Source organism: Bubalus kerabau, chromosome 15 (genome assembly GCF_029407905.1).
Source record: "Bubalus kerabau isolate K-KA32 ecotype Philippines breed swamp buffalo chromosome 15, PCC_UOA_SB_1v2, whole genome shotgun sequence".
Lineage (NCBI taxonomy): Eukaryota > Metazoa > Chordata > Mammalia > Artiodactyla > Bovidae > Bubalus > Bubalus kerabau.
This window is the reverse complement of record NC_073638.1, coordinates 32,164,022-32,180,467: the sequence shown is the minus strand read 5'-3', so window position 1 is coordinate 32,180,467 and position 16,446 is coordinate 32,164,022. Positions and strand designations below refer to the sequence as shown.

The 16,446-nt window shown below is 47.1% G+C and overlaps 1 protein-coding gene across 9 annotated transcripts in view; it reads right to left on the bottom strand.

The window, feature by feature from the left end:
- Positions 1-16,446, bottom strand: part of SORL1 (sortilin related receptor 1) — a 168,506-nt gene that overhangs the window by 15,835 nt on the left and 136,225 nt on the right. For all 9 annotated transcript variants that reach the window (XM_055548411.1, XM_055548416.1, XM_055548419.1 and 6 more), the window contains exons 35-42: positions 16,177-16,346; positions 13,548-13,660; positions 13,197-13,301; positions 12,318-12,390; positions 8,485-8,567; positions 6,160-6,256; positions 3,682-3,866; positions 129-248 (exon numbers count right to left, since the gene is read on the bottom strand). In XM_055548411.1, the coding sequence (XP_055404386.1) occupies positions 129-248; positions 3,682-3,866; positions 6,160-6,256; positions 8,485-8,567; positions 12,318-12,390; positions 13,197-13,301; positions 13,548-13,660; positions 16,177-16,346 (946 nt within the window). The remainder of the gene's footprint in view (positions 1-128; positions 249-3,681; positions 3,867-6,159; positions 6,257-8,484; positions 8,568-12,317; positions 12,391-13,196; positions 13,302-13,547; positions 13,661-16,176; positions 16,347-16,446) is intronic.

The window sequence follows — 16,446 nt, the reverse complement described above, 5'->3', positions numbered from 1 at the left end:
CACACACACGGATCCTGGAATCCGCATCTCCAGCTCCCCAGGTCCTAAGTCTGAGCCTGGAGCCCAGCAATTAAGACATCCTCAAAAAATAAAACATTACTCTGTGCTCCTGGCATTAGGAAACTTACCAGAAACAAATATTGCTCATCCCCACTGACAAGGACTGTTCTGTTGTGCTGCGAAGTAGTCAAGCTCTTGGGATTGCGATAGAGGTCAAGAAAGGACGTGGCATAGAAGATACCGTAAACCTGGTAAAAGGAGAGATCAGAAAAGGGCACCAGTTCAACGGCCGGTGACCTCACTCCCATGAAAGCCCTGATTTAAGACCCTGGGAACCGCTCCACATGAGCGCACAAAGAAGTCTTAACTCGGCATCTATTTCATCAGCGTTTACAGAGAAGGCACCCTGGGCCAGGCAGCGGCTTCCCACCTACGAAGATAAACAAGACGTGGTCTCTGTCCTCAGAGCTCGCTTTCTTGAGTAAAGCCAGGCAAAGAAGAAAAACAGATTTATAAATAACAAGTTGTAAATACGAAACTCCTGGAAGCTATTCTAGAAGACTGCATGATAAGCTGAGGAAAAGAGGGGATGACCAAAAGTGGGGACACTCTTCTAGTGCAACAGGGGTAGCGAGTGTGCAAGCTGGTGGACAGAGCGTGTGGCGGGAGGGGGGACACTGCCGGCTGCCCAGCAGGTCCCTATCTTCCCCTCCTCCCGCAGTAGAATCCTGGTTCTTAGTGAGGGTTGCTACCTGGAAACAAGCCCGCATCCCACCTCCCTCCTCCAGGCAGGAGAGGCCAAGTGACAGGGATGCTCAACAAGATGCCAGCAGACATCCTGGGCGGGACCTCAGTGGGGGTTCATGGAAATGCAGGGAGAGCACTTCTTCCCCCCTCCCGCTGCATGGAGTACACACAGTGATGTGGTCCAGTCCAAGCCCTAGACTGCAAGGTGATGCCACAGGCAAGGGTGGCAGGGGACTGGCTGTTGTTATCGTTCAGTCATTAAGTTGTGTTCAACTCTTTGCAACCCTATGGGCTGCAGCACGCCAGGCTTCCCTGTCCTTCACCATCTCCTGGAGTTTGCTCAAACTCATGTCCATTGAGTCAGTGATGCCACCCAACCATCTCATTCTCTGTCGCCCCCCTTCTTCTTTTGCCCTCAATCTTCCCCTCAATCTTTTCCAATGAGTCAGCTCTTTGCATCAGGTGGCCAAAGTACTGGAGCTTCAGCATCAGTCCTTCTAAGGAATATTCAGGGTTAATTTGCTTTAGGATCGACTGGTTTCATCTCCTTGCTGTCCAAAGGACTCTCAAGAGTCTTCTCTGGCACCACAGTTTGAAAGCATCAATTCTTCAGTGCTCAGCCTTCTTTCTGGTCCAACTCTCACATCCATATAAGAAAAACCACAGCTTTGACTATACAGACCTTTGTCAGTAGGGCCTGGGAAATGGATCAAACCATGCTGCTGATATAGAAGCCCTGGATGGCTGAACTCCAAACTTTGAACAACTCATAATTAGGAGGGAAATAAACTGTTGAGAGCCACTCCTGTTCTATGCAGCCATTCTTAACCCTAAGTGATATACATGGAGTTTAAAGCAGGAAGTGGGAGTCTGATGGCCCTTGTAGTGGGAAAAGTGAAGGCTGGGAGTGTTTATAACAGGGTAAGTGTGAGGAAGCTTTCTTTGTAAGGTAGAGACAGAGGGCATTTCCTCCACGAGCATATAAGCAGGCAAGACAGGGGACTTGAAAACCGTACAGGTCTGGAGAAGCCCTGGGGGTGCAGGAAACCCATCAGGGATTCTCATGTCCCAGATAAACAAATAGGAATGGAGCAGGAATAGGGGAATGAGTGAGCTCAGATGGGACAGCAGAGGGGGACCCAGGGTGCAGGCAGGTCTGACCCTGGAGAGGATGGTCCTGGGGCCAACACGTGATGGGGGCTCCAGCCAAGGGCCAGGAAAGGGGACCCCAGAGCCCAGGGAGCCAGGGTGTAAGAAGGCCACACTTGACAGTGATGGGAACAGCTCTTGTTGGGAGACAACAACTCTCGGTGAGACTCCAGCATCCAGAGTGAGCTGGAGACACGTGGGAACTGAGAGCTTCGTTCAGGGCACTCCATGGGCCCCTGACCCTCGGAAGGCTACCATGAGTGCAAGCAGACTCTCAACATGGAGGAGGCTCCTTCTCCAAGTTCACATGTGATAAGACACCAAAATCAAGTCGCAGACCAGTGCTCTATACACAACGCCCCACTCTGCAGATGGCTGGGTGTGATGGGTAGGCAGGCCTGAGCTGGGCACATAAACCAGACAGAGGCCCCTCTCTGAGGAGAGTCCGGTTCCAGGTAAAACGGAGCCCTGGGCCTGGCTCTGGGCATCTCATCCCTGTCCCTGCCTCAGAGTGAGGTTCAAGAGCGACAGAAGCGCCCAGGCTGTTACTCCAGCCGGACCTGAGCTCTAACTCAGTCTGCTGCTTACTAACCCTTGACTGCGGCCGGTGACCTCACCCCTCCGAGCCGTGGTCTCCTCACTGGTAGAGCAGAAACATTTACCCCACAGAGCTGACAAAAGTAGGAAGTAGGAGATTGCGGGTGGAGGGTGGGCATCATGCCTGGCACACAGTAGGTGCTCAACAACTCTCACCTCCCTTCCTTCTTCACGGCTGAGCTCACAGACAATTCCTGGCAAACCCTGGTTCTTTCCCCATGAACCAGTGCTGCCCGCATTGCACACTGGATGTGCCCTCAGAAGACAAAGGCCAATTCCTCCTCACCGGCCACTGAGGATTCTTACAGATTTAGTCCCACACGCTTTTCCATTTGGAAAACTCAAAAAATGACCCTTCCCTTCAAGATCTTATCAACTAGTTAGGGAGATGAGAGTAGACAGAAGATATCAAATCAGATTCGCAGGGTCTGATGAAACAGGCTGCATGGCACCAACTCTAAGGATTCAGTTCTTAAGGGAAGGAGACTGAGTAGAAGAGCTAGGATTTGACTGCACAGCAGGCGGGGGAAGGATTCCAGGCAAGACAGAGCAGAAGCCATGGGGCAGAGGCAGGAGGCGGATGAAAACAGCCCTGGGAAGGTGTGCCTAAAAGCAAAGGAAGGTGCGTACTGGGGAGGGTGGGAAGGCAAAACCAGACTCAAAAAGAAGCATGGATCTAATCCCAGTGCATCAAATGCATCAAAATAAATAAATAAAAGAAACAAAAAGACCCAAGTACAAGTGCATTGGGGGCCCTGGAATTAATAGGGAGGCATGTCGTGGGGGGGCGGGGTGCCTGAGAAGGCAACCTGTGGGTGGGGGATCCCCCAGGTGGGGAGGGGCGAGAGGAACCTGGGCATGGTCCTCAGGTGTGATAATCATTGTCAAGGTAACTGACTTCTCACCCATTCCCAGGTAAGACCCCCCCCCGCCACAGTGCCTGATCAGGAATGTGACCCCTCTTCATACTCGGCTTAAACAGGGGTTCTTTCATCTTAGATGCCAGGCCAGGTTGTAGAAAGGGATGTCAGGTGCCTCTGGGAGGCAATCCAGAGCTGACCAAGAGGGTAGCGTGTGTTTGGGATAAGGAAACAAAGCAGCGGTGGGGGAAGCCCTAGGGGTGGCTGCTGGTCTAGTGCCAGGGGAGGGTCCATCCTCAGTCTGCAGAGGTCATCCAGGCTGACTTACCACATTCCTGGGGCCAGTCCAGGTGCATTCCACTGCCGTCTGATTGATGGCCTTGGCTTTGAGGCTCGGGGCGGGTGGCCGGACACCTTTGGTTGTGACACGCTTGAATGCCAGAGGACTGTCCCCCAAGTCGGTCTTGGCCCAGGCAGAAATCTCATAGGGCGTATGAGCTGTCAAGTTGCCAACTGGGGAAACAGGGACAAAGGGTTGGAGCAGTGGTCTTTATATGCACACTCAATTTTTAAAATAACAAATTTTCTTCTTTTGCACATGTCTTTATATGTACACCTTATTTTTTTACATTTTTTTTCCCTTTTTATCTTTTGACTATGCCATACGGCATGTAGGATCTTAGCTCCTCAACCAGGGATCGAACTCTCACCCGCTGTGTTAGCAGCATTGAATCTTAACCTCTGGACCACCAGGGAAATCCACCTAGTTTTTCAATGTAACCTCTCCATTTAAGTGAGTCTCTCATGTTGTAGGAAGTTTATTATTTTACGAATTCACTCTGCATGCTTTATTAATGAAAACTGCAAATAACTCAGTGCATGGGCATGGAAAAATTCCTTTAAAGCCGACCGTATGTGGATATCAAGTGGTACGATCCTTGTGGAGAGCCATTTGGCCTTGTGAGGGTCTTGAAATCCTTCATAACTTTCAATCCAGGTACAAGAGAAGGATCCAAAAATTTGTGCAACCAGGATGTCTGTCACCGTATTTGTTTCAGCAGGAAAGAGTGTAATCATCTGATCGCCCAGCAACAAGGCAACAGTAAGGGGCATCCATGAAATTCACGTGCATTCCATGAACTGTTACACAGCCGCTATAAGTTGTTCCCAAGAATACACAGTGCGACTAGAAAATTCTGTGATTTAGGGTCAGTAAAAAAGGCAGGAGGTAAAAGTATATGCAGTATATATAAAGAAGTCAATGAGGAGGAAAAATACGAAGTTAGAAGATACTCAAAATTATTAATAAAAGTGGTTTCCCTAGGAAGTGAAATTATAGGAATTCAAAAATTTCATTATACATTTTTTTGTTTTCTAAATTTTCTGTAATAAAGATGTGCCCCTTTCTAAGTCGGGAAAATGTCATCAGAAACTAAAAGAGCAGTGAGCCATAAGAAGGATATACTTAATGGGAATTTAACACTGTAAATGTAACGTTGTAAATCATTGTTATCATTGTAAATCAACTATATTTCAGTAGAAATAAATATCAAGTAGAAAAAAAAAAGAAGGATATGCTAAGAGGACAGCCTTTGGAGTCAAGAGGACTTGGTCAGTCAAAGCCTGACTCTATGCCTCATGGTTGCAGAAGCCAAGAATGAAGTACTCAGACTCTCCAAGTCCATATCCTTGTTGGTAAGATGTAGAATAACAGCACTTACGGTGGCTGGCTGCTGCAGGGAATAAAAAAGAAAATGCTCGTCAACAAGTGCTTTGCATGACCCCTGGCAAGAAGCAGGCCTTTGTGGGTCTCAGGCAATGGCTCGTAGGACGTTTGTCCCCGACTCTGCCCGTTTCTCTTGGTGTGATGTGGGGGCAATGAGACCGCAGCCTTCAGAGTTAAGAGATGTGGCTTCCAATCCTGGCTCTGCTGCCTTCTGAGGGAACCACTCGATCCCTGAACCTTATGTCCTGATCCATAAAATGAGGATATCCCGCAGCATCATTTTTGAAGTGTTAGGTAAAAAAACACACACAGAGTGCCTGCCAGGTAAATGCTTGCACAAGCTAAGTGCCCAATGATAGCTTTACTCTTGCATAACCTCCTTGGGCAACCTATGTATGTGTATACATATATTATAGAATACTTGTTAGGATTGGAAGCACTTTGCAAACAGGTTAGAAGGGAAAAGAAGCTCTCAGGTCCTTCTCTACATTCACATGCAGCCTTGGCCATTGAAAGTTCTGTCTTAGAAGCAATTAAAATCCTTTCTTTAGCCTATTTTCAGATATGAGGACTTTGAGACTCACTATTTGCACAGATCCAAGAGGAACTGGAACCCCTTCTTCTCTCAGTCTGTTGGCCCATTTGTTCAACAAATATTTACAAAATGCCAATTATGCAGCAGCCCTACACCACCTTGTATTAATATCAGCAAAAGAGGAGCAAACCAGGGGAGTAAATAGAGAGGCAACTAATCCCGAGAATTCTCTCTTTGGGGAGGGAAAACATCAACTATAAAAGGTTAATCTGGCTTCTTTCCAGCGTTTCATCCTTTTTAAGCCTCCAACTTCCCTGAAGAGCCATCAGATTAGAAGGGGGATTTGGGGAACCACCCAGTGGATTCCTCACCTGGGCTCAGGAGCCACTGACAGGATCCTCCATGGACAACACAGCCCCACTCAGAACGGCTGCAGAGAAGACCCCTCGCCTTTCCCGGCCCCCCACACGAGCTCTACTGCCAGGAAAGCCTCAGTCTAGCCTTCCTCCTTCCTGCTTACACACCGACTAGCTCCAGGACACTACCTTTCTGCGACAAGACGGTCCCTCGGAAGTTCAGCGTTCTCTTCTCCTGTCTGTGGGTGTCAAATGACCAGAAGAGGTTTACCACATAGCCATTCACCTGCCAAGAATCAAGAGCATGTTACATGGGCAGTGCTCACGCACAGACTTCACCAGACATGAAAGGCAGAACTTTTCTGCTGTTCCCTGGGTATCTCCCTTCTTATAAAGAAAGGGCTGGTCCTTTGGATCCTTAGACCAGTTCTATTTGTGCTAACACTGAACAGTCATACTCCTCGCTACTTCTAAAAATGAATGTGAAACAATTTATAATATAAAATATAGACTCTATTGTGTATTAACATGTGTATATATATATACACACACACACACACATATATACACATATATAGGGTCTTCCCTATAGCTCAAACAGTAAAGAATCTGCCTGCAATGCAGGAGACCTGGGTTCGATCCCTGGGTCAGGAAAGTCCTCTGGAGAAGGGAATGGCAATCCACTCCAGTATTCTTGCCTGGAGTATCCCATGGACAGGGGAGCCTGGTGGGCTACAGTCCATGAGATAGCAAAGAGTTGGACATGATGAGCAACTAACAACTAACATACACATATATATATATGCAATCTAGAAAAATGTTACTGATGAACCTATTTGCAGGATGGGAACAGGGACGCAGACATGGAGAATGAGCTTGTGGATACAGGGGCAGAAGGAGAGGACGGGCCAAACATATGCGCAGTACAACGTGTACAACAGAAAGCCAGTGGGAAGCTGCCGTACAGCACAGAGAGATTACCTCGGTGCTCTGCAATGACCTAGAGGGGTGGGATGGAAGGAGGGAGGCTCAAGAGAGAGAGGATATATGTACACATATAATTGATTCAAGTTACTGTACAGCAGAAACTAACACAATTATACTCCAATTTTAAAATATTTTTAAATAGATTCAATGAAACAAAAAAAAATTAATACAAAATAAAAGGACAAGAATCAACTAAAAAGGAAGAAAGAAGAAAATCTGAAAAGGTAATTAGGTTACAGTAATTAAGGATCCATCTTGGCTCAGATGGGCGTCCCTGGTGGCTGAGCAGTAAAGAATCAACCTGCCGTGCAGGAGCTGCAGGAGATGTGGGTTCGATCCCTGGGTCAGGAAGATCTCCTAGAGAAGGGCATAGCAACCCACCCCAGTATTCTTGCCAGGAGAATCCCATAGACAAAAGAGCCTGGCAGGCTATATAGTCCATAGGATCGAAAAGAGTCAGACACAGCTGAAGCAACTTAGCGCACACACACGCATGCATAACTCAGGTAGTCCTTGCAGTCAAGGCCAAGAGGTCACAACAAAGGTGGCTTGGTCAGATCTCATGGGCTTCTCCAGGCAAGAATACTGAAGTGGGTTGCCATTCTCTTTTCCAGGGGATCTTCCTGACCCAGAATCGAATCCAGGTCTCCCACATTGCAGGCAGATTCTTTACCGTCTGAGCCACCAGGAAAGCCCCCACTGTCTAACAGAAGCAAATATATCCATGAGTCAGGAAAGACTACCTCTTCTGAGTCCTGAGCTCACAGAAAGATTTGACCTAAAAGTCTTTAAAAATATTAGACAATGACCCAAATTAAAATGTGTTCAAGACCAAAGACTAGAGAGACAGGGTCCACGCAAGGCCATTTCTGGCATCAGCGGTCCCAGAAGCCAAGAGCATTGAGACCACACTGTAGCTCAGTCGATGGCACGAGGACTCTGCAGGCCTTTGGTCCCACCACAACTTCACAGACTGGAACAGATGTGAGGAAAAACAAAGAGGAAAAACACCATGGAAGGTGAACGGTAACTTGAGAAACTAGGGGACACAGACGACTATGGGGAAGGTGGCCACGCTGATGGACCAAGCGGAGGGGATGAAGGTGCTGGAAGGGGAAGGACGCTGGGTGCACACTGGTGGATATGTGTCCGAGGTATCTGACTCTTCCCTAAGACCCTCTTCCACTGAGGGAACCTCTGCATTAGCGTTCAGCAACCAGGAAATCCAATAAAGCTGAAAATTACAGGGCAAACATATTCTGTTAACACCAACTCTTTATTTGCACTGTAGCTGTGAACCATTTAATTATATGGTTAAAAAGAAAAAAAAGGCACCAGGCTGAGGCGGAATAATTACATGGGAAGACTCCAGTTGTTCTTCATGGGGGAAGGAGCCAACCTAGGTGTGGTATTTTAGCTTCGCTGGAACAAGTCATTCTTTTCTCTTAATCTTCCTGTCCTCTGCTCTATCGGTTCCCACGCAAAATAGAGCCCCACCTGACTGCTGGTTTGAAATGTCCACGTTACCTTGATGTCCGTGTCCATGGAGAGGGTAAAGCTTAGAAAATTTTCACCATAGCTGTCAATGCGGATGTCTGGTGGTGGGATCACTGAGAACAAAAAAGGGATTCAAAGGGAGAAACCATGTGATGAAAAGTGAAGAAGGCAGAACTTCACAGTTTTCAACTCAAGGGACAAAGCGATCTTTCAGCTGGGAAAGAAAAGGCTTTGCTTTGGCAGTTCTGACTCTTCTAATGCTTTTACCACTGTTGTCCTGAGGCTGGGGCTGGATCCACAGTTGCCTGGTGAACACAGAACTATCTCGGCTGGGTCAGCTATCCTGGCAATTAGGTGGAGCAGAAAAGTTCCATTATGTAAATGCCCCGAGTCAGCCCAGCTTCAGCCTGGTTCTGCAACGTCTGGGGGTCACACTGGGAACCACCTTTACTGGTACCAGTGAAGTCCCAGTGGCCTCAGGTCCTTTTTGAAGGTTGACAGCATGCTAAATCTTAAGTCCTAACTTGTAGACGTATGTGGGACGAAATGGAAAGAATCTGGGCCCTGGAATTCAAATTCCTGTTGAGACACTTAGAAACCGTGTGCCCTGGGGCGAGTTACCTGTCCTTGCTAAACCTAGAGATACCATCTGTACTTGACAGAGATGGCAAAATTCAGTAAAATAATATGTGTCTTGATACTCAAAGTTCCCTTTCTCGTTTTCCGGTAAAGTCCCACCCACGACAGATTAAAGACCTGATGAGATACTGGCATCCTCATAAAGAACAGAGCTTGGGACGTCCCTGGTGGTCCAGTGGTTAAGAATCTCCCTTGCAATGCAGGGGATGTGGGTTCAATCCTGGTCGGGGAACTAAGACTCCACATGCCACGGAGCAACTAAACCACACACTACAAGTATGGAATCTGTGCGCCCCAAAAGAATATCCTGTATGCCACAATTAAGACTCCATGCTGCCTAATTAATTAATTTAATTAAAAAAAAAATACCAGAGCTCAGCCTGGGAGCTAAGGGGGCAGGGAAAGGGTAGCAGAGAGAAAAGGATTCCTCTTGGCTCAAGTGAATAGCACCATGCTGGTCATTTTGAATGTCTACCCCCCAGAAACCCAACAGTGTCCCACAGGTGTTAAGCTAAGAGGGCTTGATGGGGTCAGCTTCATCAGAATATAATATTCAAATGGTTTAGATTCTCAGCACATATGCCTTTTATATTAGCAAGGCAAGAAAGACCCAAAGGAGTAGCTAAGACTTGGTGGCAAAGAGATGGTTCAAACATTACAGGAGTCTCTCTAGATGTTCAATAAAAGTGGGCTTGAAGAAAACACAGCATGCAGAGAAGAAAGGGTATTAGGAGTTGCAGGCAGCCAGCTCAGAGCAAAATAGTTCAGGTGCTGCTATAAACTTGACCTGGGTTATAATCATAGTGGTGGGAGTTACAGCACAATCCTCGCCAAGTCCCAGTGTCCTCAGCTACCAAATGAGCGTAAGAATACTCACAGAGTTGATAAGGATTCGGAGAGATAAATTCCTATAAAAACAACCTGCAAGGTGCTTGGTGCAGTGCTCAAAATATCGCGGCTGTTGTTACCATTAACCCACTGTGTCCACTCTGACGGTGGTCATTCTGGGTGATGCTCCTGCTGTTTCAAATCCCATCTTCTTACATTACTAGGACCCGAGGTCACAGACAGATCATAACACACGCTTTTTGACTCTGCACACAGTTGCCTTCTAACCAATACACGTATGACGAGTTGAGGTTCATCCTAAAAATCACTGTTGTTGCTGTTTAATCGCTAAGTCATGTCCAACTCTTTGCGACCCCATGGACTTGTAGCCCCCCAGGCTCCTCTATCCATGGGATTTCCCAGGCAAGAATACTGGAGTGGATTGCTATTTCCTTCTCCAGGAGATCTTCCCGACCCTGGGATCGAACCCAGGTCTCCTGAGAGAAGCAACCAACCCCCAACTACTGAGATTTTCAAATGCAGGTGTGAACTGCGATGAAGAATTCAAGATGCTACCTGTTTTTCTGATGACTTTCCAATGTCCCTCCTTTTCAGTAGGTATGGTCAGTATGTTCTGACTGATTGTAGAGGAAAATACCACCACAATCAAAACTCTAGGGGAGGAGCTTCTTTGGTGGCTCAGTGGTAAACAATCTACCTGCCAATGCAGGAGAACAGGGGTTCGATCCCTGGTCTAGGAAGATCCCACATGCTGCAGAACAACTAAGCCACAGCTATTGAGCCTGTGCTCAAGAGCCCATGAGCTGCAACAACGGAAGCCCACGTACCCTAGAGCCCATTCTCTGCAACAAGAAGCTATTGCAATGAGAAGCCCAAGCACAGCTCTATAGAGTAGTCTTTGCTTGCTGCAACCAGAGAAAAACCCTTGCACCAACAAAGACCCAGCACAGCCAAAAATCACTAAAAAAAAAAAAAGAAAACAAAACACAACTCTAAGGAAGTGTGAACTCAGCACACATTTTCCAACATGTACAATCCCCCTGCTTCACGGACTGGCTGGCTTCATGAAGTTCAGCTTGGCCCCTGCACTGATCTGAACCACCCCATGTTTTTTAAAGGCAACCAGACAGTGACTCTTCAAGACCCAGAACCTATTTCTCACAGACTCAGGTTAAAGCAAAATCCCCTGATCACATTCCTGGTGGCATTTCCAGCTTTTGTACCCGCCCGCCAATCCAGAAACAAAGTGCCAAGGCTAAGATCAGGAAGATGAGCTGGTGCGTCTCCCACTGAGCACCAGAGCCTTCCGTTCACTTGCTTCAGTTCACTCACTCATCCGTGACTTCATCGGCTCCTACTCCACACCGAGGATGGGGTGGCGGCACATGTGAGGCACGCGTGCCAAGTGAGGAGCCCCGCCCAGGAGGCAGGCCCTGCAGTGGTTCAGGGCTCAGGTTCTGGAGTCAGCAGATCAGGTTCCAACCCCAGCTCTATGTGCAAATGACACAATCTTTCCATTCCCTTATCTGTCCTTGTAGTTGTTCTGAGGGCTCAATGAGATAAGCTGGTATATGCAGAGCAGCCAGCATGACAGCCTTCCAGGTCCATGACTTTGATCAGCTCTAGCGACAGAAAAACAGAAACTGCCACCTACGTGTTGTTGTTGGCTTCCCCAGGGCAGTAACGAGTGTAGGCATGGCACTCTCTTACAAGAGAGCATATGGGGTACTCTCTTACCCCACAGACGACATGGACAAGACCATCTTTTATCTTGGCTGAGAAAGGAGGACTCCTTATGTCATGGATACTCCGCAGAGAAGCAGAGCCAGGCGTGGCGGCCTTCAGAAATCCACCTGTATGCTTTTGCTACAACAGATGCCCAGTTCTATATAGGAGGACGGAGAAGGCAATGGCACCCCACTCCAGTACTCTTGCTTGGAAAATCCCATGGACAGAGGAGCCTGTTAGGCTGCAATCCATGAGGTCACTAAGAGTCGGACATGACTGAGCGACTTCACTTTCACTTTCCACTTTCATGCATTGGAGAAGGAAATGGCAACCCACTCCAGTGTTCTTGCCTGGAGAATCCCAGGGACGGGGGAGCCTGGTGGGCTGCCATCTATGGGGTTGCACAGAGTCGGACACGACTGAAGTGACTTAGCATAACATAGCATATAGGAGGAGGAATGATCAACGGTCCCCCCAAAAAGACTTCATGTCTAAAGCATAGCAGAGACACCCAGAGAAGTTCACCTGTTGTGGGGAGGGAGGTTGTGTGAACTATTCTGATCTATGAGTCTTCATCTGCCAGTCACACAGAGTTTTTTCTAAGGGTTTCTAGCTTCTCTAAATCTGCAAATGCTGGAACCATTTACCTTGTCCTTTTATGGTGGTAATGGATTTAGAATCGCTCCAATTTCCTATTCCACGACTGGTCACCGCAGCCACCTTTCAAATCAGAGTGTGAATTAGTATGAAATAAAGGCAACATGCCACACAGCGAGAATCCCAAGTGGGCAAAAGGGGTGAGGCTTTGGCAATATGGGTGGAAGAAATACACACAGAGGGATGCAAGATAGTCTGAGGCGCCTGCAAGGGAAATAAGACGGGGAAAGAGAGCACAGGAGGGAACCTGCGGAAAGGGAATTGGGACAAAGCTGAATTTATGACATTTCTGTTGATTGACAGGTGTCAAAGTTTTTGTGAAGGGCAGGGGTGTGAGAGGGAGTGTGTGCATGCGTGCATGTGTATGTCCACATATATGCATAACCATACACAGGTAGGAGACTCTCAGTGTAAGGGAGCTTGCGAATGCACTCAATGGTCTCCAAACATGTTTTGCACCAACTCTCTTTTCTACTGAAGATGTTGACAATCTATTTCATAAGAACTCCAGAAGATCATTTCATAAATGCCACTTATCACAGCTCTGTCTCTCCCTGCAGCTAAAGATAAGCAGAAAAGAGGTGGGTGCAAAAGAAATTGGAACTGGAACGCTAGCAGAATATCTGGGTTAATAGCAGGGAGAACTGCATTAATAATCAATTCTCAGCTGTTTGAGTGAAGGCTGATTTGAGGCCTTGATTTGAGAGACTAAAAGAAAACATGAGGTCCCAGAGCAAGGGGCGGGGTATTGAGCAGACCACTAGTCAGCACCTTGTCAAAGAAGGCATGGAGTTCTCATGAAAGTACAACCATCTCCCCATGTTCCCAGGCCACCCAGCCAGATGGCTGAAACGTGTGCGGACACTCACTCTGACCATGTACTGAGTGTTGACCAGTAGGTTCCTTATTTCTGTAAAGTTGGTAAGAGCTCTCTGGGAGGCCCACATCTTGGAACCACTCCTGCTGTATTCTACCTGAAGAGAGAGAAAGAGAAAAATAAAAATAAAAATACTATACCATGAACAGGTACCAAAGGTCTGGGCATCGTAACACCTTACAAAAAGGCAGGAGGAGAGAGGGGAAGGTGGGATGCAAAGTGTCCCAGCGGATGGATGATTATAAGGGGAGTCCGCATCACACAGAACATGATTCTGCTCCAGGAGACCCGGCCATCTCCCATGCTCACCCACAAGCACTGCCCACTCCTGGGAGGAACTTACGATGTACTCCCGAATGAGGCCATGGGTATGGATGGGAGGGGCCCAGTGGCACATGATCACTCCTTCCACTTCCCTGTGGAGCGACAGCTGGAGGTTCTGAGGGGCGTCTGGCACTGGAAAAAGAAGCCACATGGGATTAAAATCCATCTGCATCTTTGTCAACTGGAGGAACTTCCCTGAGCTTAAAACACACACGAGAAAGCATCCAGGGCCAGCAGGGGACCTGTGCACCAGAGAGGGATGTTAGCTTGGTCTTCCCACTGATGGAACATCTTTCCTCCCTGCTGTCCACCCGTCAGACCAACAATGGTTCAGAGAGTCTGACATAGGCTGGGGGCTCCTAAGGGCTGCAGAACGGAATCACCTGGGTAGGTTAAGTCAGCACTGGCCCGGGGCTTCCAGGCTGAGATTTTGATTCTCACAGGTAGCTGCCCTGAACTCTCATATTTACATATATGTGCATGGGTGCTAAGTTGCTTTAGTTGTGTCTGACTCTTTGCGACCCTATGGATTGTAGCTGCTGTCCATGGGATACTCCATGCACGAGGACTGGAGTGGGTTGCCATGCCCTACTCCAGGGGATCTTTCCGACCCAGGGACTGAAGCCACATCTCTTATGTCTCCTGTATTGGCAGGAGGGTTCTTTACCACTAGTGCCACCTGGGAAGTTCATTTATATGTGTGTGTGTGTGTGTGTATATACACACACACACACACATATAGAGATACACATATATACATATATATTTTATATGTATATACACACACATATACATGTATTTCTTAGATTCTTTTCCTCTATAGATTATTACATTATATGAAGTATAGTTCCCTGTACTATGCAGTAGGTCCTTGTTGTTTATCTGTTTTGAATATAGTAGTGTCTGTTAATCCCAACCTCCTATTGTTCATTGTTCATAAGTTGATAAGTCATAAGTCATTAAGTCAGGTCAGACTCTTTGTGACCCCATGGACTGCAGCGTGCCAGACTTCCCTGTCCTTCACTATCTCCTAGAGTTTCTTAAACCCTTAATTTATCAGTTCAATTCAGTTTAGTCGCACAGACGTGTCCGACTCTTTGTGACCCCATGAATCGCAGCACGCCAGGCCTCCCTGTCAGCCACCAACTCCAATTCCCCTTAGGTAACCATAAGTTTGGTTTCTATGTTTGTGTGTCTATTTCTGTTTCATTTGTACCATTTTTCTCTTTTCCACACATAAGCATTATCATGTGACATTAGTCTTTCTGTCTGGCGGCCTTCACATAGTAAGCACTTCCTCCCTTCCTGGCCAGACCACCTTCCGGATCTCCTTCCCCGGCCTGGACTCCTTCAAGGGCCCTGTGTCCTTTTGCTGAAGAGCAGCGTTAGAAACCTTGACTGAGTGGCAGGCGTGCTCAACGCTATCAGAATTTTTCTGGGCCTTCCCAGTTGAGGAAACAAGGAAATGCATGCTTATACTAACTTGTGCAGATACACATACCTATAAAGATTTTATGTGTAACCACACACATGCACATTAAGATAAACATGAGTTCATATTAACATCTCCAAATGTAAACACGGTTCTGACAGCAACTGAGAATGAAAAGTTCACAAAACCTGGGGAGCAAAGGCCATGGGAACAAGCGCAGTCACCCAACGTCAACTACTGTGATGGAGGGAGGAAGCAGGGAACTCTCTAACCCTCGAGCTTTGGTAAATTTCTTTATAGTGTGCCCCAAATACTTCTGACATGCTTCATATGTTAATGATGCTGATCTCCTAAGCACTAAATACTGGTAAATACCTAGAGACGGAAGGCAGAGACAGAAATTAGATAAGAAATGCAAAAGAGGGCAGAGATGGGGAGATCAAATTAACTTCCTAAGAGAGAAAAACATTATGCATGGTGATCGGTTTGTAATTACACAAATATCGAATCACTATGTCGTACATTTGGAACCAACACAGTGTTGTGGGTCAATCATACTTCAATTAAAAAAAAAACTGTGTTAAGATGTCAAAAACAAATGTATGGTTACAAAAGGGGAAAGGGATCAAGGGATAAATGAAGGTTTGGGGATTAACAGATATACACTGCTCTATATAAAATGGCTTCCCAAGTGGCCCTAGTCGTAAAGGACCCGCCTGCCAATGCAGGAGACATAAGGGACGCGTGTTCAATCCCTGGATCGGGAAGATTCCCCTGGAGAAGGAAATGGCTACCCACTCCAGTATTCTTGCCTGGGAAACCCCATGGACAGAGGAGCCTGGGGGGCTACAGTCCAGGGGGTCACAAAGAGTTGGGCATAGTTGAAGCAATAAACAACAAGGACCTACTATATAGCACTGGGGACTATATTCAAGATCTTGTAATAACCTATAATAGAAACGAATCTGAAAAAGAAGAGAGATATACATGCATAACTCAATCACTCTGCTATGTACCTACCTAAAACACTATATATCAACTATACTTCAAAAACCAGGATTGTGTTTTTTAAAAAAATTACGTGCTATAATAAGGAGAGTGGCTCAGCCAGGACTATAAACTTAGGTACGCAGACGGCACGTGCAGTGACGTTGCTGTCCCTGAGCATCCTGGGAAACTGAAAATCCACAGAAGTGCTTGTCCCTCTGGCACTCACATCCTTCGGGAGTCCTCAGGGTCACGAAGTCGTTGGTACTGTGCACCTTGCTCAGACACTGGACCTGGACTTTGACCTGATATGTGGTGTCTGGCTTCAAGACTTTCAATACTGTGCTTGTTTTATTGCTGTGAGTCTCCAGAGTATTCCATATGCTCTCTCCAACCACCCTGGCCAAGAGAACAAAGAAAGCATTGCATCAACGCAGCATGGGGTGGCCAAGATGTCTGAACCTGTCAACGGAGTTGCTCGGTGCACACACAAGAGTTT